Raw genomic sequence first — 26,192 nt, 5'->3', positions numbered from 1 at the left:
TCCCTTCCCTTCCCTTCCCTTCCCTTCCCTTCCCTTCCCTTTTCCCCTCCCCTCAGGAGATTCCCCCCCCGCCCACCCAGGACCCCTCCCCATTCCCTCCCAATCCCACCCCCATTCCCAGAACTCCCCCAATCCCATCCCACACCCCCAGACCCCTCCTTCTCTGGACCCCCTGGACCGCCCCTCATCCCATCCCACCCCTCATCCCATCCCATCCCATATCCCATCCCATCGCATCCCATCCCACCCCACCCCACAACTCCCTCCCTCCCTCCCTCCGGCCGCCCCCGCCCCTCCCGGCTCCTCCCTCTCCCCCCGTTATTCCCGCAGCTCCTCCCGCGCCTCTCCCCCCGTTTTCCCGCAGCTCCTCCTCCCTCTCCCCCCGTTCATTCCCGCGGCTCCTCCCGCCCCCCGCCGCTCCCCCGCCGCTCCCGCAGCTCCTCCCGCCGCTCCCCCCCCGCTCCCGCAGCTCCGCAGTCCGGCGCAGCCCCGGCCGGAGAAAATGGCGGATCGCGCCGAGATGTTCTCGCTCTCCACCTTCCACTCGCTCTCCCCGCCCGGCTGCCGGTGAGCGGGGGACGCGCGGGGGATGCACCGGGGGATGCGGGGTCGCGCTGCCCTTCCCCTCCCGCCGTGCCGCCCTTGCACCGGGCCCGCGCCCCGGCCCCCCCTGCCCGCCCGTTCACCTTGGGATGCGGGACCGGGGGGGCTCCTCTCGCCCCCCGCCCCAGCGCGGCCCTTCCCGGCGTTACCGGCGCCGCCATCGAGCCCCCGGAGCGCCGCGGGCGGGGGGCGCGGGGTCCCCTCCGTCCCTTCCCCTGCCCGGGGCCCGGAGCCCCCCCGGCCTCGGGGGCCGCCGCATCCCGGGGCCGCTGCGGGAGGAGCCGCCGCCGCCTCTTTGTCTCTCCCGAGGCGCCGCAGCGGCCCCGGGATGGGGACGGGGATGGAGATGGGGGGGCCGGTCCCGGGAGCAGGGGGAGCTCGGCGCGGCCGGGGAGATGCCGAGGGGATCCGGGGGGATCCCGCAGCCGGGACGCCGCACCGGGGCCCCGGCATCGGTCACCTTCCCGCAGGGCCATCGGGGGTCCCGCGGGGAGGGGACGCGGCGGGGCCCGCCCCGCGCCTGACCTTGGCTGGGTGCGGGGCCGGGGGTCGCGGTGCGGGGCCGGGGTGTGGGATGCGGGGTCGGGGTGCGGGCCGGGCTGGCGCACTGCGGGGCCGAGACGCCCGGCAGCGGAATGGGAAGGGCAGGAGGCGGCCCTGAGGGGCACCTGGAGCGCCCCGGGGATGCGGGAGCTGCGGAGAGAGGAGCAGGGACAGCGGGACTGTGGGACGTGCCCTTGGCTGGCTGTGGCTGTGTTGGGCAGGGCTCCCCTTCTCTGGGATGTCCCTGGCCCCAGGATGTCCCCTTCTCTGAGCATCCCCATCCCCAGGATGTTCCCTTCCCCGAGCATCCCAGGATGTCCCTGTCGCCGGGCTGTCCCCTTCCCGGGCCGCAGCGCAGCAGGACCCCGGGCTGTCGCTGCCCGCGGTGGCGCAGGGAGGGGACGCCACGGCCTCGCTGGGGCCGCTCGGCCCCGGGCCGGCCCTGGGGCAGCCGGGCCCGGTCCGGGGAGCGGGAGCTGTGCCCGGAGCCATCCCAAACCCGGGGCCGCTCCCTGGGGCTCCTCGAGCATGCCGAGATCAGCCGGGAATGGTGACGGAGAACACGAACCCGAACCCGGCTGTGCCTTCCCTGAGGAGCCGCGGGCAGGGAGGGGATGCCCAGCCCGGCTGGAGGTGCCCGGTGGGGTGGGACCCCCCGGCCGGAGAGGAGAGGCCGGAATGGGCTGGGAATGCTCCCTCGATGTGGGAATGGATGCTCGATGTGGGAACGCTCCCTTGATGTGGGAGCGCTCCCTCAATGAGGGAATTCCAGGCGCGCACGCAGCCGGGCCTTGCGATGGCTCCCACCTCCCGCTCGGGCCGTGGCAGCCCCAGGTGCCAACCAGGAGCCCCCGGTCCCCAGTTTGGGGTGACCACGGGGTCAGAGCAAGCTCCGGGAGCGGGCGGGGGTGCCATCCCCTCCCGGGTCGCTGTGGGTCCCCTCCCGGGCCGCTCTGGGGTCCCCTCCCGGTCACTGTGGGGTCCCCTGCCGGCTCTCGGAGCCCCCCCGGGCGGTGCGCGGGGAGCGGGGCTGGCAGCGATGAGGAAATTCCACCCGCCCGGGGCCTGCGCCGGCGGCAGCGCTCCCCGGGGAGGGAGCCCGGCCCTGGCAGCGCTGGCACCGCCGCTGTGCCTGCCCAGCCCTCCCGGCCCTGGCAGCGCTGGCACCGCCGCTGTGCCTGCCCAGCCCTCCTGTCCCCTGCCCAGCGCTGTCCCTGCCCAGCGCTGTCCCTGCCCGGCCCTCCTGTCCCCTGCCCAGCGCTGTCCCTGCCCAGCCCTCCCGGCCCTGGCAGCGCTGGCACCGCCGCTGTCCCTGCCCAGCCCTCCCGGCCCCGTGCCCCTGCCAGGTGACACTGGGCCCCTTAGGGGTCCCCTCTGGCCCATCCCGGCTCGGGGTGGTGGCGCTGGGGTCACTGGAATGCCGTAGGGGTGTGGGGGGTCCTGCAGGTTCCAGCCCTTCCCGATCCCCTCTGCCTGTGCGGGGCTGGGTGAGACCCCCTGGCCCTGTCCTCACCCTCGGCTCCGCTCCTGTCCCTCGGTGCCAGCCGGCCCCGGGAGTGTCCCCAAGGTGGGGACGGGCACTGTCCTTGTTCCTGCTGCTCATCCCCAGCGCCGTGTCCCTCACCCATGGCCAGGGCACTGACTTTGTCCCCAGCCCGGTCCCCAGGGGTCCCATCAGGGAGATTGTGGAGCTGCATGGGCTCTCACTGCTGGTTCCATCCCACCACAGTGTGACCATCCCATCCCACCACAGTGTGCCTATTCCACTGTGACCACCCCATCTGTGTCCCCATCCTACTGTGTCATTCCCACCCCACCAGTGTCCCCATCTCATTGTGTCATTCCCATCCCATCCCATCCCATTCCCGTGTCCCCCAGCCAGGAGCAGGAGCTGCTCCCCCATTGAAGAGGGTCCGGGGTGCAGGAGGGGACCCCGAGGTCCCCACCCCAGGAGGACTCAGTCCCACTGTCCCTGTCCCCCTGTGTGCCCACAGGACCCCCATAGACCCCAGGGACAGCAGAGTCCTGGGGTTCTTCCTGAAGGGGGGAAGCCCCCGATATTCTGTGGGGCTGGGAGATGGTTTTGCACCCTATAGGGCTCTGCACCTGTAGGGCTCTGCTCCCTGACATCCTGGGATCTCTACCCCAACATCCTGGGCTTTACACCCTGACATCCTGGGCTCTGCACCCCAATATCCAGGAATCTGGTCCCCAACACCCCTGGGCTCTGCTCCCCAAAAGGCTCTGCTCCCTGACACCCCAAGGCTCTGCTCCTCAGCATTTTTGGGGCTCTGCTCCCCAACAAATCAGGTCTCTGTGCCCGAAAGGGTTCTGCACCCCAACATCCTGGTGTGTGCACCCCAAAAGGCTCTGCACCCAGGGTTCTGCTCCCTGGCATTCTGGTGTTCTGCACCCCAAAACCCCAGGGCTCTGCTCCTCAATACCCCAGGCTCTAACCTATATCTCAACAGGATCTGCACCCCAAAACCCCAGGGCTCTGTTCCCCAATAGCCCAGGCTCTGGTCCCTACAATCCAACAGGATCTGCACCCCAATATCCCAAAAATCTTCTTGTCACCAAAAACTTTTTGCTCCTCAACAGCCCAGGGCTCTGCCCCCCAACACCCTAGAGGTTGGCACCCTGGAACCCCAAAGGGTTCTGAACCCCAAAGGGCTCGGCACCTCCACATCCCATAGCTCGGCACCCCAAAGGTTCCTGAACCCCAAAGGGCTCGGCACCTCCACATCCCATAGCTCGGCACCCCAAAGGTTCCTGAACCCCAAAGGGCTCGGCACCTCCACATCCCATAGCTCGGCACCCCAAAGGTTCCTGAACCCCAAAATTTCTGTTCCCTGACACGCCAGGGCTCTGCACCCTGAAGGACATTCCTTCCCAGCACCCAGGGCTCTGCACCCCAAAAGGCTGCGCTCCCCAAACCCCGGGGCCCCTCACCCCCCAGCCCAGGGCTCCCCTGTCCCGTGTGTCCTTTGGGGCCCCGCTCAGCCCCGCTCCCGCTCAGCCCCGGCCCCGGCTCCGTTTCTGCCGCTTTTGCCCCAAATCTGCGCGGATTTGGCGCGGCCGTGCCCTACTTCTGGGAATTATGGGATTAGGGGAATCTTCCTGCCGGGAATCAGGGGCGGCTGCGCCGCGGGGGACACAGGGGACAGCCCTGGGTCCCCTTGGGGGTCTGACCCTGCTGCCACCCTGGGGCTGGGCCCCCGCACCCGCCCGAGCCCACCGGGCTGTCCCCAACCCCACAGAGGGGGGACGCAGGGTCCTGCTGGTGCCCAGGTGCTGATGGGAGACCCTGAGGGGGCCCTGGGTGTCCCCAACCCCACGGAGGGGGGCACAGGGTCCCACTGGTGCCCAGGTGCTGCTGGAGGGGCCCTGAGGGAACCCTGAGGGGACCCTGAGGGGAGCCTGGGTGTCCCCAATCCCACAGAGGGTGGGCAGAACGTCCCAGTGGTGCCCAGGTGCTGCTGGGGGACCCTGAGGGGACCCTGGGTGTCCCCAACCCCAAGGAAGGTGACCAGAGGCTCCCAGTGGCACCCAGGCACTGCCACACACCCTTGGGACTGGAATGGGCCACCCTGGGTGTCCCCAACCCCACAGAGGGTGACAAAAGGGTCCCAGTGGTGTCCAGGTGCTGCTGAGGGGACCCTGGGTGTCCCCAACCCCATGGAGAGTGACCAGAGGGTCCCAGTGGCACCCAGGCACCCTTGGGACCGGAATGGGGGACCCTGGGTGTCCCCAACCCCACGGAGGGTGACCAGAGGCTCCCAGGGGCACCCAGGCTGTACCTCTCCCCTCACGGAGCCCCCCCAAACCCCCAGTTTCTGTTTTCTGGCCCCAAACCCTGCCGGGATTTCAGGATTTCGGGATTTCTCTCATTCCGCTGTTCCCGCAGGAGCCGCTGGTTTCCATGGCACCCCCGTTCCCTGGGAATGCGCTCAGGGGTGTCACAGCCTGTGTCCCCTTTGTCACCCCAGCCATGCCCGTGTGACCCCCCCAGCAGCACAGGCCACCCCAGACCTGGTGACCGTCCCCTCCCCACCTCGGCTCCGGGGATTCTGTGGGACGGGAATTTGGGACATGTGGTGGCCTTGGCACCTCCACCCAGCCGGTGCCACCGCGTGGTGACAGCCGTGGGTGACGTGTGCCCGTGGCTGTCCTGTGCCAGCACACAGGGGTGACAGGGTGTGGTGCCACGTCCATATGGCACCCAGAGGTGACAGGGGTGTGGTGACATGTCCCTGTTGTTGTCCTGTACTGCCACTAAGGAGTGGCAGGGTTATGGTGACATGTCTATGTGGCACCCAGGGATGACAGAGTTATGGTGATGTCCTTGTGATACCAGAAGTGACAGAGTTTGATGCCATATCCCTGTGTTATGGTCACATGTCCTGGGCCAGCACCCAGAGGTGACAGTGTCCTGGTGCCATGTCCATGTGGGACTAGAGGGGACAGGGATGTGGCGCCATGTCCGTGTGACACCAGAGGTGACAGGGTTATGGTGCCATGTCCGTGGTGCTCCCATGCTGAGAGTGCCACCCATGCACGGACGGATGTCCTCATGGTGCCACTCTGCTGTTACAGTGCCATGAGGGCCTGGCTGTCACTGAGCCGTGTTCCCTGTGTCCCCGTGGTGCCACTTTGCTCTCACGGTGCCGTGAGGGCCTGGCTGTCACTGAACCATGTCCCCCGTGTCCCCAGGCCCCCCCAGGACATCAGCCTGGAGGAGTTCGATGACGAGGACCTGTCAGAGATCACGGACGACTGCGGCATCGGCCTCAACTACGACTCGGACCACTACGAGAAGGTGCAGGAGCCTGGTGGCCCTTGGGGACACCGCGGGGGCTGCGGGGACACCGGGCTGCCACCACTCACCCGCAGCGGTGCCTATGGTGGCTCTGTGGGTGCTGAGGCAAAGGGGACGAGCCGGGGGTCCCTTGTCCCCTCTAGGTCACCCCAGCGGGGACTGGGGATGGTGCCACCCCTCGGTGGCAGGGGGGGTGGCCCTGGGTTGTCCCCTGGTCCCTGACACGGTGCCACCCACAGGACTGCCTGGTGCTGGAGCGCGGGGAGCAGCCGCACCCCGTGTGCACCTTCCAGGACGACTTCCAGGAGTTCGAGATGATCGACGACAACGATGACGACGACGACGAGGAAGAGGAGGAGGAGGAAGGCAACGAGCTGGAGGCGCCGCCGTCCCCCTCGGCCTCGCCCATCCCCTCGCCCGCCCTGGAGGAGACGCAGAAACATCGCCCCACCACGCTCAACCTGACGGCCCCGGGCACCCAGGTGAGGCCGGGCTGGCCGCAGGTGTCCCCTTGTCCTGGGGTCACTGTCCCCTTCCTCCCCAGGGTCACTGTCCCCTTCTCCCAGGGTCACTGTCCCCATCCCCCCCGGGGTCACTGTCCCCTTCTCCTGGGATCACTGTCCCCATGGCTCCCTGGGGTCTGTGTCCCCTTCTCCTGGAATCTGTGTCCCCATCCATCCTGGGGGTCACTGTCCCTTCCCTTCCATGGTCACTGTCCCCCCCTCCTTGGGTCACTGTCCCTTCCCCCCCGCGGTCACTGTCCCCTCCCTCCCGGCGCTCTCCGTCCCCGGTGCCCCCCCCACGCCGTGTCCCCCGTTTTGCGGGGCTCGGGGCTCCCGGGGTGTCCCCCCGGCCGTGTCGCCGCAGGGATGTCCCCGTGTCGCGGCGCAGGCGCCGCCGCAGTGTGTGGGAAGCGGCTGCACCGCCGGCGTTGCCAGGGAACCGCGGGCCCTCGGGAATTTCGGGGCCCCCCCTTTTCCCGGGAGGGCCCCGCGCGCTGCCGGCCTGGGGGGGGCCCGGGGGGTGGCGGTCACCGCGAGGGGACAGAGGGGACAGAGCCCGGGGGTCCTGCCCGGCCAGGCCGGGTCCCCGCATGGCTCCGTCATCCCTTGGAAGGGGCGGGTGGGGCCCCTGGATCTGCCCCATCGCGGGGTCCCGGGAGGAGGCGACATCCTGGTCCTTGGGCCCGGTGTCCCCACAGAACACATCCCTGCGTCCCCCCTGCAGCCATCCCTGTGTCCCCATGCCCTGTCCCCTGTCTTTAACCCTTCCACCAGCGTGTCCCCCATCCCTGTCCCCTCTGGCACGTGTCCCCATTTCCTTCATCACCCACTCCCATCGCTCCCATCCCTGTCCCTCCTGCACCCATTCCCATCCCTGTCCCCGCTAGGAGCCATCCCCATTTCCCCATTCCCACATCCCCCATTCCCATCTCCCCTTCCCATTCCCATCTCATCCCCATCTCCCCTATTCCCATATCTCCCTTTTCTCACACCCCCCATTCCCATCTCCCCCATTCCCATTCCCCCATCCCTGTTGCCCCCCCATTCCCATACCCCTGTCCCCTCGGTGCCCACCCCAGTCCCTGTCAGGGCCACCCCGGTTGGTTCCCCACGGCCCGGCCGCGCTCCCTAATCCCCGCTCCCGCCGGGATGTGCCGGGATTAGCGCTGCCCGCGCTTCCCGGCGGGACTAATCCCGCTGCAGCTGCCGGCGCGACATTCCCGAACATCCCGGGCGCTCCCCACACCCCTGCGGGCCGGGGCCGTGCTGCCGGGGTCCCACATGGCTGTCCCGTGGTCAGCACCCTGCTGGGTTTGTCCCCGGGGTGGGCACCGTGCCACCCGTGCCGTGCTGTGCCATGCCCCTGGCATGCTCTGGCCGGGCAGGGGATGCAGGGATGGATGCGGCGGCCCTAATCCGGATAAACCCACGCACGTGGCACGGGGGCTGCCAGGCACCCCAGAGCCGTCCCTGCGACACCCCCGGGACCATCCCCACACCCAGCACCCCCTCCTGTACCCCCATCCCTGTCCCCACATCCCCCATTCCCATCCCTGTCCCCCAGTGCGCATCCCTGGGGGTGTCCCCCCATCCCTGTCCCCTCCTGCACCAATTCCCATCCCTGGCCCCCCTAGGACCCATTCCCACATCCCTCATATCTCCATCCCCCATTCCCACATCCCTCATTCCCATCCCTGTCCCCCCTAGGACCCATTCCCACAAATCCCATCCCACATCCCCCATTCCCACATCCCCCATATCCCCATCCCCCATTCTCACATCCCCCATTCCCATCCCCCCATCCCGGGGATGTCCCTCCATCCCTGTCCCCTCAGCACCCATTCCCATCCCTGTCCCCTCTAGGACTCATATCCCAATCCCCCATTCCCACATCCCCCATATCCCCATCCCCATTCCCACGCCCCCATCCCGGTGTCCCCATGGTGTCCCCGAGCGCTCCCAGGGTCGGGGGTCCCCACTGATCCCCCCGGCCCCTCTGTCCCCGCAGGATTCCCTGAACAACAACGGCGGCTTCGTCCCGCCCGCGCCGCGCCCCAGCTGGCAGGACGCGCTGCTGCACTCCTCCTCCTCCTCCTCTTCCTCACACACCGGTGAGCGCGGTGGCGGGGTCACAGTGGCAGGGTGACAATGGCACGGTGACAGTGGGCATGTGCCAGTGGGGCTGTGACAATGACGGGGTGACAGTGGGGCTGTGTCAGTGGCAGGGTGACATGGGGCTGTGACAGTGGGCATGTGCCAACGCAGGTGGGACAGTAGGGTTGTGACATGCAGGTGTGACATTGGTGTTGTGCCAATGGGGCTGTGACAATGCAGGTATGACATTTGGGTATGTGACACTGGGGCTGTGCCAACGCGGGTGTGACAGCGGGGCTGTGACAATGGGGCTGTGCCAATGTGGGCGTGACAATGCAGGTGTGCCAGCGGGGCTGTGCCAATGGGATGTGACAGTGGGGCTGTGTCAGTGGCAAGGTGACAGTGGGGCTGTGCCAATGCGGGTGTGACAATGCAGGTGTGACAGTGGGGCTGTGCCAACGTGGGTGTGACAATGCAGGTGTGACTGTGGGGCTGTGACAATGCAGGTGTGACAGTGGGGCTGTGCCAATGGAATGTGACAGTGGGGCTGTGTCAGTGGCAAGGTGACAGTGGGGCTGTGCCAATGCGGGTGTGACAATGCAGGTGTGACAGTGGGGCTGTGTCAGTGGCAAGGTGACAGTGGGGCTGTGCCAATGCGGGTGTGACAATGCAGGTGTGACTGTGGGGCTGTGACAATGCAGGTGTGATAGTGGGGCTGTGACAGTGGAACTGTGCCAACGCGTGTGTGACAATGGGGCTGTGCCAACGCGGGTGTGACAATGCAGGTGTGACAATGGCAGGGTGACTGTGGGGCTGTGCCAACGTGGGTGTGACAATGCAGGTGTAACATTTGGGCATGTGACAGTGGGGCTGTGCCAACACGGGTGTGACAGTGGGGCTGTGACAACGTGGGTGTGACAATGCAGGTGTGACAATGGCAGGGTGACAGTGGGGCTGTGCCAACGTGGGTGTGACAATGCAGGTGTGACATTTGGGCATGTGACAGTGGGGCTGTGCCAACACGGGTGTGACAATGCAGGTGTGACAGTGGGGCTGTGACAATGGGGCTGTGACAGTGGGGCTGTGCCAAGGTGGGCGTGCTGCCGGCTCCCGCGGCCGCCCCGCGGGGTGACGCCGGCTCCGTGTCCCCTCCCCACAGGACACTCGTCCCCCCACGCCTGCATCCTGGACGGACCCTGCCTGGAGAGCCCGCCGGGCCCCGGGGGGGCTCCCCCCTCGCTGCCGCCCTCCCCCCTGGACTCGCAAGGCAACAGCCCCGAGTCCCTGGCACATGGTAACCCATCGCCCCCGAGAGCCGCGCCCGATTTTAACATGAACCTCATCTCCGCTGCGCTCCGAGCTCCGCTCTCCCCGCCGCGCCCCCGCCAGCCGCCCCCGCCTCCTCACCCCTGTCTCTCTCCAACAGGGCCCGCGGCTCCCCCCGGCGCCCCCGAGGCCGCCCCCCCGCCCCAGGCCGCCCCCCAGGCCCCCACGCAGCCCCAGGGCGGCGGCAGCCCGGGGTCCCCCCGCCCGCAGCCGCAGCCGCGGCCCCCTCGGCCGGAGCGGGACGGGGCTCCCGCGGAGCCGCTCAGCTCCGACGGGGAGGGCGCCCAGTCCGGCCGGGCTGCCAGCGTGCGCGGCCACCCCTCGGGCTCCTCGGAGACCACGTCGCCCTCCTCGGACCCGGGCATCGAGGCCGACCTCACGAGCCGCACGGCCAAGCCCTTCCTGCCCGGCGGGCGGCGCGGGGACGAGCTCAGCTCGCCCGGCTCTGACTCGGACGTGGACGGGGAGCTCGAGGCGGCTTTCGCCGGCGGGCGCCTGGTCAGCAACATGATCTCGTCCATCTCGGAGACCGAGCTGGACCTCAGCAGCGACAGCAGCAGCGGCCGCTCGTCCCACCTGACCAACTCCATCGAGGAGGCCAGCTCGCCCGGCTCCGAGGGAGAGCTGGAGCCCGAGCTGGAGGCGCCCGGCCTGCTGGGCATCAAGGACTCGCTGCTGCTGGACAAGGGCAAGGAGGACGAGGAGGAGCCGGCCGAGAGGGGCCCGCCGGAGCGCGGCGTGCTCAGGAGGGAGAGCCTGGCCGAGCTGAAGATGGACGCCTACTACGACAGCCTGGATCCGGCCGACGGCCCCGCGCCCGAGGGCCAGACCGAGGTGTCCAGCGCCAGCCCCCTGGACCTGAAGATCGACCCCGACCACAGCCTGGAGAGCATCCGCCGCTCCTTCTACCTGCCTGTGGGGCCCAAGCTGATGCCCGAGGCGGACGAAGAGGACAACAGCGAGTATGACTCTGACTCAGAGTCGGAGCCCGACCTGAGCGAGGACTCGGACTCGCCGTGGCTGCTCAGCAACCTGGTGAACAAGATGATCTCGGAGGGCTCGTACCCCATCAAGTGCCCGGACGAGTGCTTCCAGAACAGCCACTCGCTGTGTGACACCATCTCTCCCGCCTCCGACCTGGAGCCCGAGATCCTGAGCGAGGCGCTGGACGAGGAGCCGGGCCCACGGGACTCGCCGGCGGCGCTGGCGGACACGGCAGCAGGGACACGGTGCCAGCGCGGCGCCATCGAGCTGGTGGACATGGAGACGCTGCGCAGCTCCCTGGCCGAGGCCGAGCACGCGGCCGCTGAGCCGCCGCCGGAGCCGCCGGCCGAGGAGCCGGGGCCCTTCCTGTTCCTCAGCAACCCCACCAATGACACCATCGCGCCCGTGTGCCCCGGCCGCCCTGTCGCCCTCGGCCGCCTGGACGCCTCTGAGGTCCTGGCCACCCTGGGCTGCCACCCGGCCTCGCTGCCACGGGCATCCCCTGGCGCCGAGCCCACCGTCACCGGCGGGGATCGCCGCCCCGCCAGCCCCCGGCGCTGGGCCCTCGAAGGGGACCTGGACTCGGGCGTGCTGGAGGCCGACTCCATGATCGACGACGTCCGGTTAGCGCCTGACGCCGACCCCGCCGCGCTGGACGTGTCCACGGCCAAGACCAACCGCGGCTTTGCCATGGCCTTGGAGGAGGCCGAGCCGGCCTTGGTGGCCTCGCGCCGGGGCAGCCCGGCCGGGGAGGCGCTGGAGCCGCCGGAGCCGCCGGCGCTGGACGAGTCGCTGGCCTACGACTCGGTCAAGTACACGCTGGTGGTGGACGAGCACACGCAGCTGGAGCTGGTCAGCCTGCGGCGCTGCACGTCCGTGCTCAGCGACGACAGCGACATCCTGAGGGCCTGCGACGACGAGGTGGCCTTTGGGGACGGGCTGGTGGCCCCCGACGCGCGCAGCTCCTCCGAGGACTCGTCCCCCGAGGCCGACCTGCAGTTCTCCAAGAAGTTCCTCAATGTCTTCGTCAACAGCACCTCGCGCTCCTCCAGTAAGTGGCGGTGTTGTGTCGTGACATGTCGTGACCTGTCACGGTGTCCTGGGCTGGTCTGGGTGACCTTGGCAAACTGGCTGCCCTCCGTGTCCTGCCCCAGCCATTCCCGTGTACCCTGTTTGTGGCATGTCACGACATGTCACGACATGTCTCAGCATGTCCCGATATGTCCTGGGATATCGTGACATGTTGTGCCATGCTGTCCTGGCTCTTCTCACACCAGCTGCCCTCCCTGTCCTGTCCCTGGCACCATTCCCTTGTGCCATGCCATGCCATGATATGTCACGATATGTCATGGCATGTCGTGACATGTCACAGGAGACGGGGCAGGCTAACAGTGACCACAGGGGTCCCCAGCCCTGCTCTGCTGGGCAGGGCCCAGGTGGGACCCCCAGGAGGGTTCTGACCCCATGAGTGCCCCCCAGGAACATGGGTGGGGATGTCCCTGTGGGGGTGGCAGCTGTCCCATGTCCCTGTGGGGGTGGACGCTGTCCCCATGTCCCATGGGGGTGGCTGGCTGTCCTGTGTCCCCATGGGGGTGGCAGCTGTCCCCCGTGCCCCTGGCATTGCTGTCCCCTGTCCCATGGGAGTGGCAGCTGTCCCCCTGTCCCCGTGGGGGTGGCAGCTGTCCCCTGTGTCCCTGGCATTGCTGTCCCCACAGGCACAGAGTCCTTCGGGCTGTTCTCCTGCATGGTGAACGGCGAGGAGCGGGAGCAGACCCACCGCGCTGTCTTCAGGTGAGGCCACCCCCGGTGACACCCAAGGTGACACACAGCCCCTGCCAGGGACACCCAGGGCCCTGCAGTGCCACCCCAGGGCTCCCTGCCTGCTGCTGGGGTGGCTGTCCCTGGGCTCTGGGGATGTCATGTCCCCCCACAGCTGCCACAGGGTTTGGGGGTGACCACAACATTGGGGTGGGGTCTGAGCATGGGGGATGAGGAGGGGATGAGGGGGACAGGGCTGTGGGTTTGGGGGTGTCCAGGAGGGGAAGGGGTGTGGGTCTGGGTTTGGGGGTGCCCAGGAGGGGAAGGGGTGTAGCAGGGTGGATTTTTGGTGAATGGCTGAGGGGAGTGGCTTTGGGGGTGATGAGAAGATGAATGGAGTGGCTTTGGGGCTGATGACCAGGAGGTCAGGGCTGTGACTGGGGCTGAGGTCAGGGCAGTGAGTTTGGGGCTGACCAGGAGGTCAGGAATGTGGTTTTTGGGGTGACCAGGAGGTCAGGGGTGTAGTGGGGTGGATTTTTGGGGTGGTGAGGGGCTGAGGAGAGTGTATTTGGGGTGATTGGAAGCTGAGAGGTACAGGACAGTGCCTTTGGGCTGACCAGGAGGGCAGTGCAGTGGTTTTGGGGTGCTGATGACCTGAGGGGTGCCAAGCGGTGGCTTTGGGGCTGACCAGGAGGTCAGGGCAGTGAATTTAGGGCTGCCCACAAGGTCAGGGCAGTGGCTTTGCGCTGACCAGGACATCATGGCAGTGACTTTGGGCTGCCCAAAAGATCAGGGCAGTGAATTTGGGGCTGGCCAGGAGGTCAGAGCCATGGTTTTGGGCTGACCACGAGGTCAGGGTAGTGGCTTTGGAGCTGCCCAGGACATCATGGCAGTGGCTTTGGGGCTGCCCATGAGGTCAGAGCAGTGACTTTGGGGAGGTGATGGTGACCTGAGGGTACTGAGCTGTGACTTTGGGGCTGCCCAGGACATCATGGCAGTGGCTTTGGGGCTGCCCACGGGGTCAGAGCTGTGACTTTGAGGCTGCCCACGAGGTCAGAGCTGTGACTTTGGGGCTGCCCAGGACATCATGGCAGTGACTTTGGGCTGCCCACGAGGTCAGAGCCATGGCTTTGGGGCTGCCCACGAGGTCAGAGCCATGGCCCTGGGGCTGCCCACGAGGTCAGAGCTGTGACTTTGGGGCTGCCCAGGACATCATGGCAGTGACTTTGGGGCGGCCCACGAGGTCAGAGCTGTGACTTTGGGGCGGCCCACGAGGTCAGAGCTGTGACTTTGGGCTGCCCACGAGGTCAGAGCCATGGCTTTGAGGCTGCCCACGAGGTCAGAGCAGTGACTTTGGGCTGCCCACGAGGTCAGAGCAGTGACTTTGGCGCTGCCCGTGTCCCCATGCCATCCCCCTGTGCGTCCCCCCAGGTTCATCCCGCGGCACGAGGACGAGCTGGAGCTGGACGTGGACGACCCCATCCTGGTGGAGCTGGAGGAGGACGATTACTGGTACCGGGGCTACAACATGCGCACGGGCGAGCGCGGCATCTTCCCCGCCTTCTACGCCCACGAGGTGGTGGGGCAGGCCCGCGACGCCGTCGGTACGAGCCCGGGACCCCCGCAATGGGGAGGGGGCTGGGGGCGTGGGGGGCCTCTCTGGGAGAAACCAGATTTGCTCTTTAACACCTTTAATTTTTCATAAGGGATAAACGCGTTGGGGGTGTGGCCGTAGCTTGGTCGCGCTGCTTTATTATAATAATTTTTCTTTTTCTATATTTATTTTTCTATGTGTATTTTTCTATATTTATTTTTATATTTATTTCTATGTAAATTTTTATATATATTTCTGTACATATTTCTACGTTTATTTCTATATATATTTCTACTTTTTTTCTCTATTTATCTCTATATTTATTTATATATTTTTCTGTTTTTCTATATTGATTTTCTTTCTATATTGATTTCTCTATATTTATCTTGCTATATTTATATTTCGATTTTTATTTCTATATATTTATTTCTACAATTATTTCTATATTTATTTCTCTATATATTTCTATATTTATATATATATTTCTACATTTATTTCTCTATTTATCTCAATATATATTTCTATTATTTCTATATTTTTCTATATTGATTTTCTTTCTATATTTATTTCTCTATATTTTTTTATTTTTATTTTTCTATATTTATCTCTATATTTCTTTCTATATTTCTTTCTATTATTTCTATATTTATTTTTCTATATTGATTTTCTATATTGATTTTTCTACATTTATCTCTATCTTTATCTCTACATTTACTTCTCTTATTTCTATATTTATTTTTCTATATTGATTTTTCAATAATTATTTCTACATTTATTTCTACATTTATCTCTATATTTACCTTTACATTTATCTCTACACTTATCTCTATATTTATTTCTATTATTTTCATATTTTTCTATATTGATTTTCTTTCTATATTGATTTTTTCTATATCGATTTTCTATATTAACTTCATTTATTCTATATTAACTTATGCATTATTTTTATATCATGTATAAATTATATATTATTTATATTGCATTGATTGCATACCTATTTAGGAGGATTATATGTATTTAATATTTTCTTTGAGTTCTTTTATATCCTCTGGGCATTTTTTAGTTTGGTTCCACCCCTGACCCATCGTGCAAGAGTGAATATTTGATTTTTGGGAGTGGTGAATGGCAGTTTTTCCCAATATTTATGCTATTTTTTCACAATGAGTGTGTCATTTCTTCACAACAAACAGGGAGTTATTGACAGTCAAAGGGTCAGTGGCAGAAATCTTTTTACATCTTTTTTTCCCATATTATCTGTGTGGTTTTTTTAATGTTATTTAACCGCACAGAGAATTTTAGTTATTTTCCTTATCCGAGTTATTATTGTCAGATAGTTCCAAAAATAAAAGCATTAGTTAGTATTTCATAACTAATTGTATGTGTACTATGTGTGCTGTGTGCTATAACATTAACTTTTGCTTGTTGTAAAAGTTATTGTTATAGCACACAGCACATAGCTCCTATATTAATATTTTGTGAAAGCGAAATTTAAAATTATTACAGTTTAAACTAATCTATCTATCTATAATATATATTTTATGTAATTTATTATTTTAAACAAGAATATATATTTATCACACTAAAATATGCAATCTACACAGGGATTAGGGTATTGACCACAAAAGGCTGACAAATTATATAAAAAATGACAAATTATATCAACTTATATAAAAAGTAGTTATAAAGAGATTTAATAATTTATTATATTTAAAAAGAGGTTGCAAATTTTAATGATATCAAAATAATTTGCAGAAGTTAATATATAATAAATAATATATTAGAAAATATATAAAATATAAATGTAATATATGTAAAAAAATAAACAATATATAAAGAATAAATAATATATAAATAATATAACATATATTAATAATATATAAAACATAAATAATGTATAAAGAATAAATATTACGTAAATATGATATAAAATATATAAATAGTATATAATTTATATATTATATAAAAAAATAATGTATTAGTTTGTATAGAATAAATAATCTATCAAGTTAACATAGAATAAATAATCTATATGATTTAAGCAGAGAATACCAACTGTACTAAATTAAAATAATTTTCAAAAGTTAATATAGTATAAGTAATAAATTAAAAAAATATATAAAAGATATGTAAATATATTATAATACATAATAATATATAAATTTAAAAAATATAAAATATAAATAATATGTAAAGAATAAATAATATGTAACTACTATATAAGATATATAAATAATATGTAATTGATATATAATATAAAAATATATAATGTATAAGTTAATGTAGAATAAATAAAGTTAATATAGGATAAATAATATATTAAAAATATCTATAAATATATAATGATAAATAACAATATATACATTTTATTTATATACATAGTATATAAACACTATAAAATATAGAAGTAATTAATAATTTTTGTATAAAATAAATAATGTATAAATTAATATAGAATAAATAATCTATATTATTTAAACCGAGATTACAAACTATACTAAATTATGATAATTTGCAGAAGTTAATACAGAATAGTGACAGCCAATGGCTTCTATGGCCCTCTTGGCCACCAGGGCTCATGGCTGGCTCGAGCTCAGTTGGGCATTGACCAGTGATGTGACAGTCCCTGACGTTGTGGCTGGGCAGTGCCAGGCACAGAGGGACCCAGTGGGCAGCAGGGTAGGAGCCCTGGTGTGCCCTGGTGGCCAAGGGCCCAGTGCCACCTGGCTGTGCCACACTGGAGGGCACAGCAGCAGGGAGGGCACTGTGCCCTGGTGGCCAAGGGCCCAGTGCCACCTGGCTGTGCCACACTGGAGGGCACAGCAGCAGGGAGGGCACTGTGCCCTGCCCTGGGCCAAGGACCCAGTGCCACCTGGCTGTGCCACACTGGAGGGCACAGCAGCAGGGAGGACACTGTGCCCTGGTGGCCAAGGGCCCAGTGCCACCTGGCTGTGCCACACTGGAGGGCACAGCAGCAGGGAGGGCACTGTGCCCTGGTGGCCAAGGGCCCAGTGCCACCTGGCTGTGCCACACTGGAGGGCACAGCAGCAGGGAGGTCACTGTGCCCTGGTGGCCAAGGGCCCAGTGCCACCTGGCTGTGCCACTCTGGAGGGCACAGCAGCAGGGAGGGCACTGTGCCCTGGCACGGGCAGGGCTCAGCTCCAGGGCTGTGCCAGCTCTGCCCCCTCAGCCCGGGCAGGACCTTGGGACACTGAGCAGGGCCAGAGGGGCAGCGGGGCTGGAGAGGGGCTGGGACACAAACCCTGAGGGAGCCCTGAGGGAGCTGGGGGTGCTCAGCCTGCAGGAAAGGAGACTCAGGGTGCCCCCAGCACTCTCACAGCTCCTGAAAGGTGCCTGTGCCCAGCTGCCCCTGGGCTCTGTCTGCAGCAGCACTGGCACACCCAGGGCACACAGCCTGAGCTGGGCCGAGGGAAATCCAGCTTGGAGAGCAGCAAAAAGCTTTTCCAGCAAGGGGGAGAAAGTTCTGCAATGGCTGCCCGGGGAGGGGGTGCAGTCACCACCCCTGGGTGTGTTTAACCAGCCTGGAGGTGGCACTGGGTGCCAGGGGCTGGGCTGGGCTCCAGGGCCTTGGAGGGCTCTCCCAACACAGGGATTCTGTGATTGTGAATTCTGTGTGATTCTGTGACTGTGTGTGATTGATTGTGTGATTGACTGTGTGATTCTGTGATGCTGTGTGATTGTGTGTGGTTCCATGATTGTGTGTGATTGTGTGATTCTGTGAGATTCTGTGAGATCCTCTGTGATCCTGTGTGATCCCTTGTGATTGATTGTATGATTCTGTATGATTCTGTATGATTGATTGTGTGATTCCATGATTCTCTGATTGTATGATTCTCTGATTGTGTGATTCTACGATGGTGTGTCATTCCGTGATCCTGTGATTCTGTGTGATCCTGTGATTCTCTGTGTGGTTCTGTGTGATTCCATGATCCTGTGATCCTGAGGTTCCATGATTGTGTGATTTTCTGATTCTGTGATTGTGTGATTCCATGTGATTCTGTGTGATTCCCTGATTCTGTGATTCCTGATTATGTGTGATTCTGTGATTATGTGATTTCATGATTCCCCACTCCTGTGTGATTCCGTGATCCCCCAATCCCGACATTCCGCCATTCTGTAATTCCCCGATTCTCTGCGATTCCCCGATCCCGTGCGATTCCGTGATCCTGTAACCCTGCTGTTCTGCCATTCCCCGATTCCGTGATTCCATGTGAACCTGTGTCACCCCGCGATCCCGCCATCCCACCGTTGTGCCATTCCCCGATCCCGTGTGATTCCGTGATCCTGTAACCCTGCCGTTCTGCCATTCCCCGATTCCGTGATTCCATGTGATCCTGTGTCACCCCGCGATCCCGCCATCCCACCGTTGTGCCATTCCTCGATCCCGTGTGATTCCGTGATCCTGTAACCCTGCCGTTCTGCCATTCCCCGATTCCGTGATTCCATGTGATCCTGTGTCACTCCATGATCCCGCAATCCCGCCATCCCACCGTTGTGCCATTCCCCGGTCCCGTGTGATTCCGTGATCCTGTAACCCTGCCGTTCTGCCATTCCCCGATCCCCTGTGATTCCATGTGATCCTGTGTCACCCCGCAATCCCGCCATCCCACCGTTGTGCCATTCCCCGATCCCGTGTGATTCCGTGATCCTGTAACCCTGCCGTTCTGCCATTCCCCGATTCCGTGATTCCATGTGATCCTGTGTCACCCCGCAATCCCGCCATCCCACCGTTGTGCCATTCCCCGATCCCGTGTGATTCCGTGATCCTGTAACCCTGCCGTTCTGCCATTCCCCGATTCCGTGATTCCATGTGATCCTGTGTCACTCCATGATCCCGCAATCCCGCCATCCCACCGTTGTGCCATTCCCCGATCCCGTGTGATTCCGTGATCCTGTAACCCTGCCGTTCTGCCATTCCCTGATTCCCGTGTGATTCCATGTGATCCTGTGTCACCCCGCAATCCCGCCATCCCACCGTTGTGCCATTCCCCGATCCCGTGCTTGCTGACGCCGCTGTCCCGCGGTGCCGCAGGGCTGAAGCGCAACCCGTGCTGGGTGGAGCGGTTCAACGTGCAGTTCCTGGGCTCCGTGGAGGTCCCGTACCACCAGGGCAACGGCATCCTCTGCGCCGCCATGCAGAAGGTGAGCGGGTAAAAACAGCCGCGACTCGCTGCTTTGGGCAGGAAATCTGGGTTTTTATGGCGCAGGCCAGATTTGATGGCATTATCAGAAATTATTATTATTATTGGCGTACATTAATTATTGTATATTTCATCGTTAATATTATAAAATTATTTAAAATATATTATAATATTATTTATGTCGTAATATAATATTATTTATATTATAATTATATATAAAATATTGTATTATAGTTATTAAATTATATTTAAAATATATCATTATATTATTATAGTATTGTATAATAATAACTATATAACTATATAATAAGATTATTATATAAAATAATATTATTAAGTTTATAGTACAAATATTATAATTATATACTATAATATTAATTATATATTAATTATACAAACTATTATAGACCATAATAATTGTAATATTATCTAATAAATATTATCTATAATATATTAATACATAATATAGGTTATGTATTTATAATATAAATAATAGAAATAGTAATAAATAATGCAATTAATGTAATATAAATAACAATATTATTAAGTAGTATCAATAATATTATCTAAACACAAACATATGTAATATATAATAATTATATAATTATATAGAATAATTATACAAGCTATAATGTGATATGATATGATTGATATGAATATGATATTATATGATTGATATAATATAATTAAGATGATATTATTATTGTCAGATCTAATTGTAATTAACAACACACTCACACTCAGTTCATCAGTATCTGTCAAACTTTATTTTTAGTCCATTTCCACACCTTTTCTGCTCATTCTCAAGGAACAGATCTCTTTTTATTACAGGTGCAGCCTGTTTTTTACCCAGGAATAAGTATTTTGTTATTAACCAACTTTTCACTCTCAAGATTGCAAAAATAGTCTTGAGAATGAAAAGTCAGGTGATAAGATGAAAAGTCAGATGATGATGATGATGATGATGATGATAATAATAATAATAATAATGTCAGTTGATTAGATGAAAAGTCAGTTAATAATAGAAAATAATTATAAAAATAAGAAAAATAATATAATATTAAATAATAATAAAAATAATTATAATAATAATAAGAAAAATAAATAATAAATTAATAGGTAATTAATAATAGTAAATTTGGCATGGGAACTTGGGAGCTCTTGCTGAGCTGTGCTTAGCAGAAGGAGCAGACCCCAGCCTTGCCCCATGAGGCTCCCTTTTACAATCTCTTATCAATATTTTATAATTTTACCTTTCTCAATTTTCCCTTTTTTTTGCCGTTTCCCGCCTCTCCCGCTGTCCCAGATCGCCACCACCCGGAAGCTGACGGTGCACCTGCGGCCCCCGGCCAGCTGTGACCTGGAGGTGACACTGCAGGGCATCAAACTCATCCTGACCGTCACCGAGTACAGCCCCGAGCACGAGGTCAGGGACGGGGACACCGGGGGGACAGTGGGGGGACAGTGGGGGGACAGGGGTCTGGGTTTGGGGGGGACAGGAGGGGACAGGGGTCTGGGTTTGGGGGGGGACAGGAGGGGACAGGGGTCTGGGTTTGAGGGGGGACAGGAGGGGACAGGGGTCTGGGTTTGGGGGGGACAGGAGGGGACAGGGGTCTGGGTTTGGGGGGGGACAGTGGGGGGACAGGGGTCTGGGTTTGGGGGGGGGACAGGAGGGGACAGGGGTCTGGGTTTGGGGGGGACAGGAGGGGACAGGGGTCTGGGTTTGGGGGGACAGTGGGGGGACAGGGGTCTGGGTTTGGGGGGGGACAGGAGGGGACAGGGGTCTGGGTTTGGGGGGGGACAGGAGGGGACAGGGGTCTGGGTTTGGGGGGGACATGGTGGGGACAGGGGTCTGGGTTTGAGGGGGGACAGGAGGGGACAGGGGTCTGGGTTTGGGGGGGACAGGAGGGGACAGGGGTCTGGGTTTGGGGGGGGACAGGAGGGGACAGGGGTCTGGGTTTGGGGGGGACAGGAGGGGACAGGGGTCTGGGTTTGGGGGGACAGTGGGGGGACAGGGGTCTGGGTTTGGGGGGGCACATGGTGGGGACAGGGGTCTGGGTTTGGGGGGGCACATGGTGGGGACAGGGGTCTGGGTTTGGGGGGGACAGGAGGGGACAGGGGTCTGGGTTTGGGGGGGACATGGTGGGGACAGGGGTCTGGGTTTGAGGGGGGGCAGGAGGGGACAGGGGTCTGGGTTTGGGGGGGGACAGGAGGGGACAGGGGTCTGGGTTTGGGGGTGACCAGGGCGGGAGGAATGGGGGGTGGGTTTTGGGGGGCTCAGGGGTCTGGGTTTGAGGGGTGACCAGGGCGGGAGGAAAGTGGGGGTGGGTTTTGGGGGGCTCAGTAGTCTGGAGGTGAGCAGAGCAGATGTGGGGGTGCCCAGCAGGTGCAGGGTGCAGGGCTGTGGGTTTGGGGGCCGATGCTGAGGGCGGGCACAGATTTTGGGGGGCTCTGGGCCCCCAGACCTGACCCAGCCCCTCCTGTGCCCCTGTCCCCCGCAGTTCGAGCGCTGCAGCCACTTCTTCCAGATGAAGAACATCTCCTTCTGTGGGTGCCACCCCCGGAACAGCTGGTGAGCCCCCCCTGCCCCCAGGGGCACCCCGAGGGACCCCCACCCTACCCAGGTGCACCGCAGGAGACCCTCACCCTGCCAGTAGCACTCCAATTGATCCTCACCCCACCTAATGACATCCCAAGGAACCCCTACCCCATCCAGGGACACCCCAAGGAACAGCCACCCCATCCAGGGTCCCAAGGGACCCTCACCCCATCCAGGGACACTCCCACCCTTCCAGGGATGCCCCAAGGGACCCCCCCACTCTGCTAGGGATGCCCTAGGGGACCCCTTACTCTACCCAGGGACACCCCAAAGGACCCTCACCCCATCCAGGGGCACCCCAAGGGGTCCTCACCCCACCCCATCCAGGAACACCCCCAGGGACCCTCACCCCATATAGGGGCATCCCCAGGGACCCCCTACTCTGCCCAGGGACACCCCAAAGAGACCCTCACCCAATTCAGGGACACCCTAAGGGACCCCACCCCATCCAGGGGCACCCCGAGACACCCCCACACTGCCAGGGGCACCTCAAGGGACCCTCACCCAATTCAGGGACACCGCAGGGAACCCTCACCCAATTCAGGGACACCCCAAGGTACTCCCACCCTACCCTGGGACCCCAAGGGACCCTCATCGCATTTAGGGACACCCCAAGTGACCCCCATCCCACACAGGGACCCCGCGGTGCCACCCCGGAGTCCCCTGCCCGCCCCGGTGTCCCCGGGGTGGCCGTCCCGGACTCTGGGGGTGCCCCCTGGCAGAGCCCGCCCGGGGCAGGTTTGGGGTGCCCCCTGAGCCCGTGCCCCCCACCCCCGCAGCTATTTCGGGTTCATCACCAAGCACCCGGTGCTGAGCCGCTTCGCCTGCCACGTGTTCGTGTCGCAGGAGTCCATGAGACACGTGGCCGAGTGTGTCGGGTACGGCACCGGGACACCGGGGGGACAGGGTGGCACGGGGGGCACCGGGGGGACACGGGGGTACAGGGGACACTGGGCTAGGGGACACTAGGACACCAGGGGAGTATGGGGATTACAGGGGACACGGGGGCACAGGGGACACGGGGGGTACAGGGGGCATGGGGAACACCGGGGGGACACGGGGGGTACAGGGGACATGTGGGGCACGGGGGCATGGGGGGTACAGTGGGTACAGGGGACACGGGGGGCACTGGCAACACCGGGGACACGTGGGGGACACAGGGGACATGGGGGACACGGGGGGCACACGGGTGTACAGGGGACACGGGGCACCGGGGACACTGGGGACACGGGGGACACGGGGGGCACGGGGTGGCTGGGATGGGGCTGGGGGCACGGGGGTTATGGGGGTACGGGGACGTGGGAGATACAGGGGACAGAGGGGCACAGGGGGCATGGGGGGCAGGGCATGGGGTGTTGGGGCTGGAGGTTTTGGAGGCTCTGGGTGCCAGGGGATTGAGGGTGCAGAGGGTCTGGGGGTGCTGGAGGGTCAGGGTGCCAGGGGACAAGGGGTGACAGGGGGCAAGGGGGCTGGGAGTGCTGGGGGTCTGGGTGCCAGGGGAATGGGGTCTGGGTGCCAGGGACTGGGTCTGTGTGGCAGGGGATTGGGGTGTCAGGGGGTTGGGGTCTGGGTGCAGCATTATGGGGTGCAGGGGTCTCTGGCTGTACTGGGGCTGGGGTCACAGGGTGTGAAGGTTTGGGGTGCTGAGGGCTGGGTGTGGGGGCTCTGTGTGCCAGGGACTGGGGGTGCTGTGGGGCTGTGGGGTCTGGCTATGCCAGGTTTGGGTGGTCTGGGGATGCTGTGGGTCTGGCTGTGCCAGGTGTGGGGGGGCTGTGGGTACCGGGGTCCAGCTGTGCCAGGTTTGGGGGTACCAGCCCCTGTTTGTGGGGTCTCAGCGGGTCTGGGGGTGCCTCTCTGTGCCCCCTCCCCTCGCTGACCCCCCTCCCCATCGCTGCCCCCCCAGCCGAGCGTTTCAGGAATATTACCAGGAGCACCTGGAGTACGCCTGCCCCACAGAGGACATCTACCTGGAGTAGGGTCCCTGCCACCCCCGGGACTCGGTGTCACCCTTAGGGACGCTGTGTCACCCTTAGGGACTCGGGGTCACCCAGCCAGGGACTCTGGGTCACCCCAGAGACTCGGCGTCACCCTTAGGGACTTGGTGTCAGCCCCAGGGATTCTGCATCACCCCCAGGGATTCTGTGTCACCCTTAGGGACCCTGTGTGACTCCCAGGGACCCTGTGTGACCCTTAGGAACTCGGTGTCACCCTTAGGGACTTGGTGTGACCCCAGGGACTCTCTGTGTGACCCCAGGGTTTCTCTGTGTGACCCCCAGAGTCTCTGGCCCCCCCCCGCGCCCCCCCGCACGCCCCCCCCACCTCTCGGGGGTCCGGGGGTCCCCTCGGGGGGTGACACAGCCCGGGGGGGGTGGCACGGCCCGAGCAGCCTCCCCTGCATGAGCACGGCCAGCCCGGGGGGCAGCGGGCCCGCGGCTTTGGGGGCACGGGGGGGGTCCGGGGGGCTTCGGGGGGGGGGTCCAGGGGCAGCTCGGGGGAGGGAATCTCTGCGCACCCCCAAATCCGCGCTGCCCCCCCACAGGAACGGGGATCCCCCAGAGCCGCCCCCCGCCCCGGGTGTGCTGCCCCTCGTGTCGGTGTCCCCGGCTGTCCCCCCCCCGCCCGCCACCGAGCTCGGGACCCCCCCGGGGCCGCCCCCTCCTCACTGCTGTGCCTGGTGGTCCCTCGCTTCGGCCCTGTCGCCCAGCGCTATCGTGACTATATCGCCACCCGCTCGATGTCCCGGTATTTATCTGTACTCAGCAGCCAGAGGAGCCCCCGAGCCACTGTGCCACCCCGGCTGTCCCCACGCCGTTGTCACCCACTTGGTCTTTCAATAAAATATATGCTTGGTGTGAGCTGGGGACAGTCCTGGCACGGGAGGGGACAGGGGTGGGGACAGGAGTGGGACAGGGCGGGGACAGTGCTGGGGACAGTGTTGGACACTGGTGGGGTCAGTGTTGGGGACACTCCTGGAGACACTGCTGGGACAGTACTGAGACACTGCTCAGGACACTGTTGGGGACATCCCAAGAGTGACAGTTGCTAGGGACACTGTTGGGGACATTGCTGTGACGGTTGTTGGGGACACTGTTGGGGTCAGTGTTGGGGACAGTGCTGGGGCACTGCTGGGGACACCGCTCGGACACTCCTGGGGACATCCAGGCCATGCTGGACACCCAGCTGAGTTGGGGACACCCAGATGAGTTGGGGACGTTTGAGTGAGTTGGGGACACCCAGACAAGTCGGGACCCCCAGCCCCTTCCCTGTCCCTTTGTCCCTTGTCTGTGCCCCCCGAGGGTGACCCCCTGCCCTGGCCCTGGGGACACCAGTGGGTGGCCAGGACCTGCTGGGGGTGTGACGCTGGGGACAGTGGCTTCGTGCCATTGATGTGGCACCTGTGGGAGCCAGAACACCCCAAATCTCACCCAGGGACACCCCAAAACTTATCCAGGAACACCCCAAATCTCACTCAGGGACACCTCAAAATCCATCCCACCCATCCTACTCAGAATTCATTCACCCCAAAATTTGAGGGGCACCTCAAATTTCACCTGGGAATGTCCCAAAATTAAACTGGGGCATCTCAAAATTCAGCCAGGACAACCTAAAATTCAACCGAGAACACCCCAAAACTCACTCAGGGACACCCCAAAATTCACCCGGGGCACCTCAAATTTCAGCAGGGAGTACCCCAAAATTTATCCAGCAAAACCCCAAAATTCATCCGGAAAACCCCCAAAATTCAACCGGGGACACCCCAAAACTCATCCAGGAACATCCCAAAATTCAACCGAGGACACCCCAAAACTCATCCAGGAAAATCCCAAAATTCAACCGAGAACACCCCAAAATTCAACCGGGGACACCCCAAAATTCAGCCAGGAAAACCCCAAAGTTCAACTGGGGACACCCCAAAATCCACCCATGGGGCTCTGTCCCTCAGGAGCTCCCCTTGTCCCCCGCTGTGTGGGGCCAGGACCACCGCAGGATCTGAGTGAGCACAGGACCAGGCGGAGCTTTCTTATAAATTTATTACATAATAATAATAATAATTAATAATAATAATATAATATAAGAAACATAGATCTCTGTGGGGGATATGTATCACAACGTCAAGGGCGGGAGGCGAATGGCCGCACCTCCGTGACTCCGGAGAAGGAGAAAGCTCCTCCGAAAATCCATACAAAATTAAGGGTGAAGTCAAACTGAC

General features: G+C 59.5%; 1 protein-coding gene across 1 annotated transcript; it reads left to right on the top strand.

Moving 5' to 3' along the window:
• Positions 1-450: 450 nt before the first annotated feature.
• Positions 451-24,460, top strand: MAPK8IP2 (mitogen-activated protein kinase 8 interacting protein 2). The gene is made up of 12 exons (XM_058805982.1): positions 451-567; positions 5,860-5,965; positions 6,205-6,447; positions 8,477-8,579; positions 9,722-11,923; positions 12,588-12,663; positions 14,062-14,234; positions 19,275-19,384; positions 20,690-20,809; positions 21,885-21,955; positions 22,762-22,860; positions 23,886-24,460. The coding sequence occupies exons 1-12, from the start codon at positions 503-505 to the stop codon at positions 23,956-23,958; spliced, it is 3,441 nt and encodes a 1,146-aa protein (XP_058661965.1). The 5' UTR covers positions 451-502; the 3' UTR covers positions 23,959-24,460.
• The last annotated feature ends 1,732 nt before the right edge of the window (positions 24,461-26,192 follow it).

This window comes from Ammospiza caudacuta, chromosome 5 (assembly GCF_027887145.1).
Source record: "Ammospiza caudacuta isolate bAmmCau1 chromosome 5, bAmmCau1.pri, whole genome shotgun sequence".
Lineage (NCBI taxonomy): Eukaryota > Metazoa > Chordata > Aves > Passeriformes > Passerellidae > Ammospiza > Ammospiza caudacuta.
This window is presented reverse-complemented; position numbering and strand designations above follow the sequence as displayed.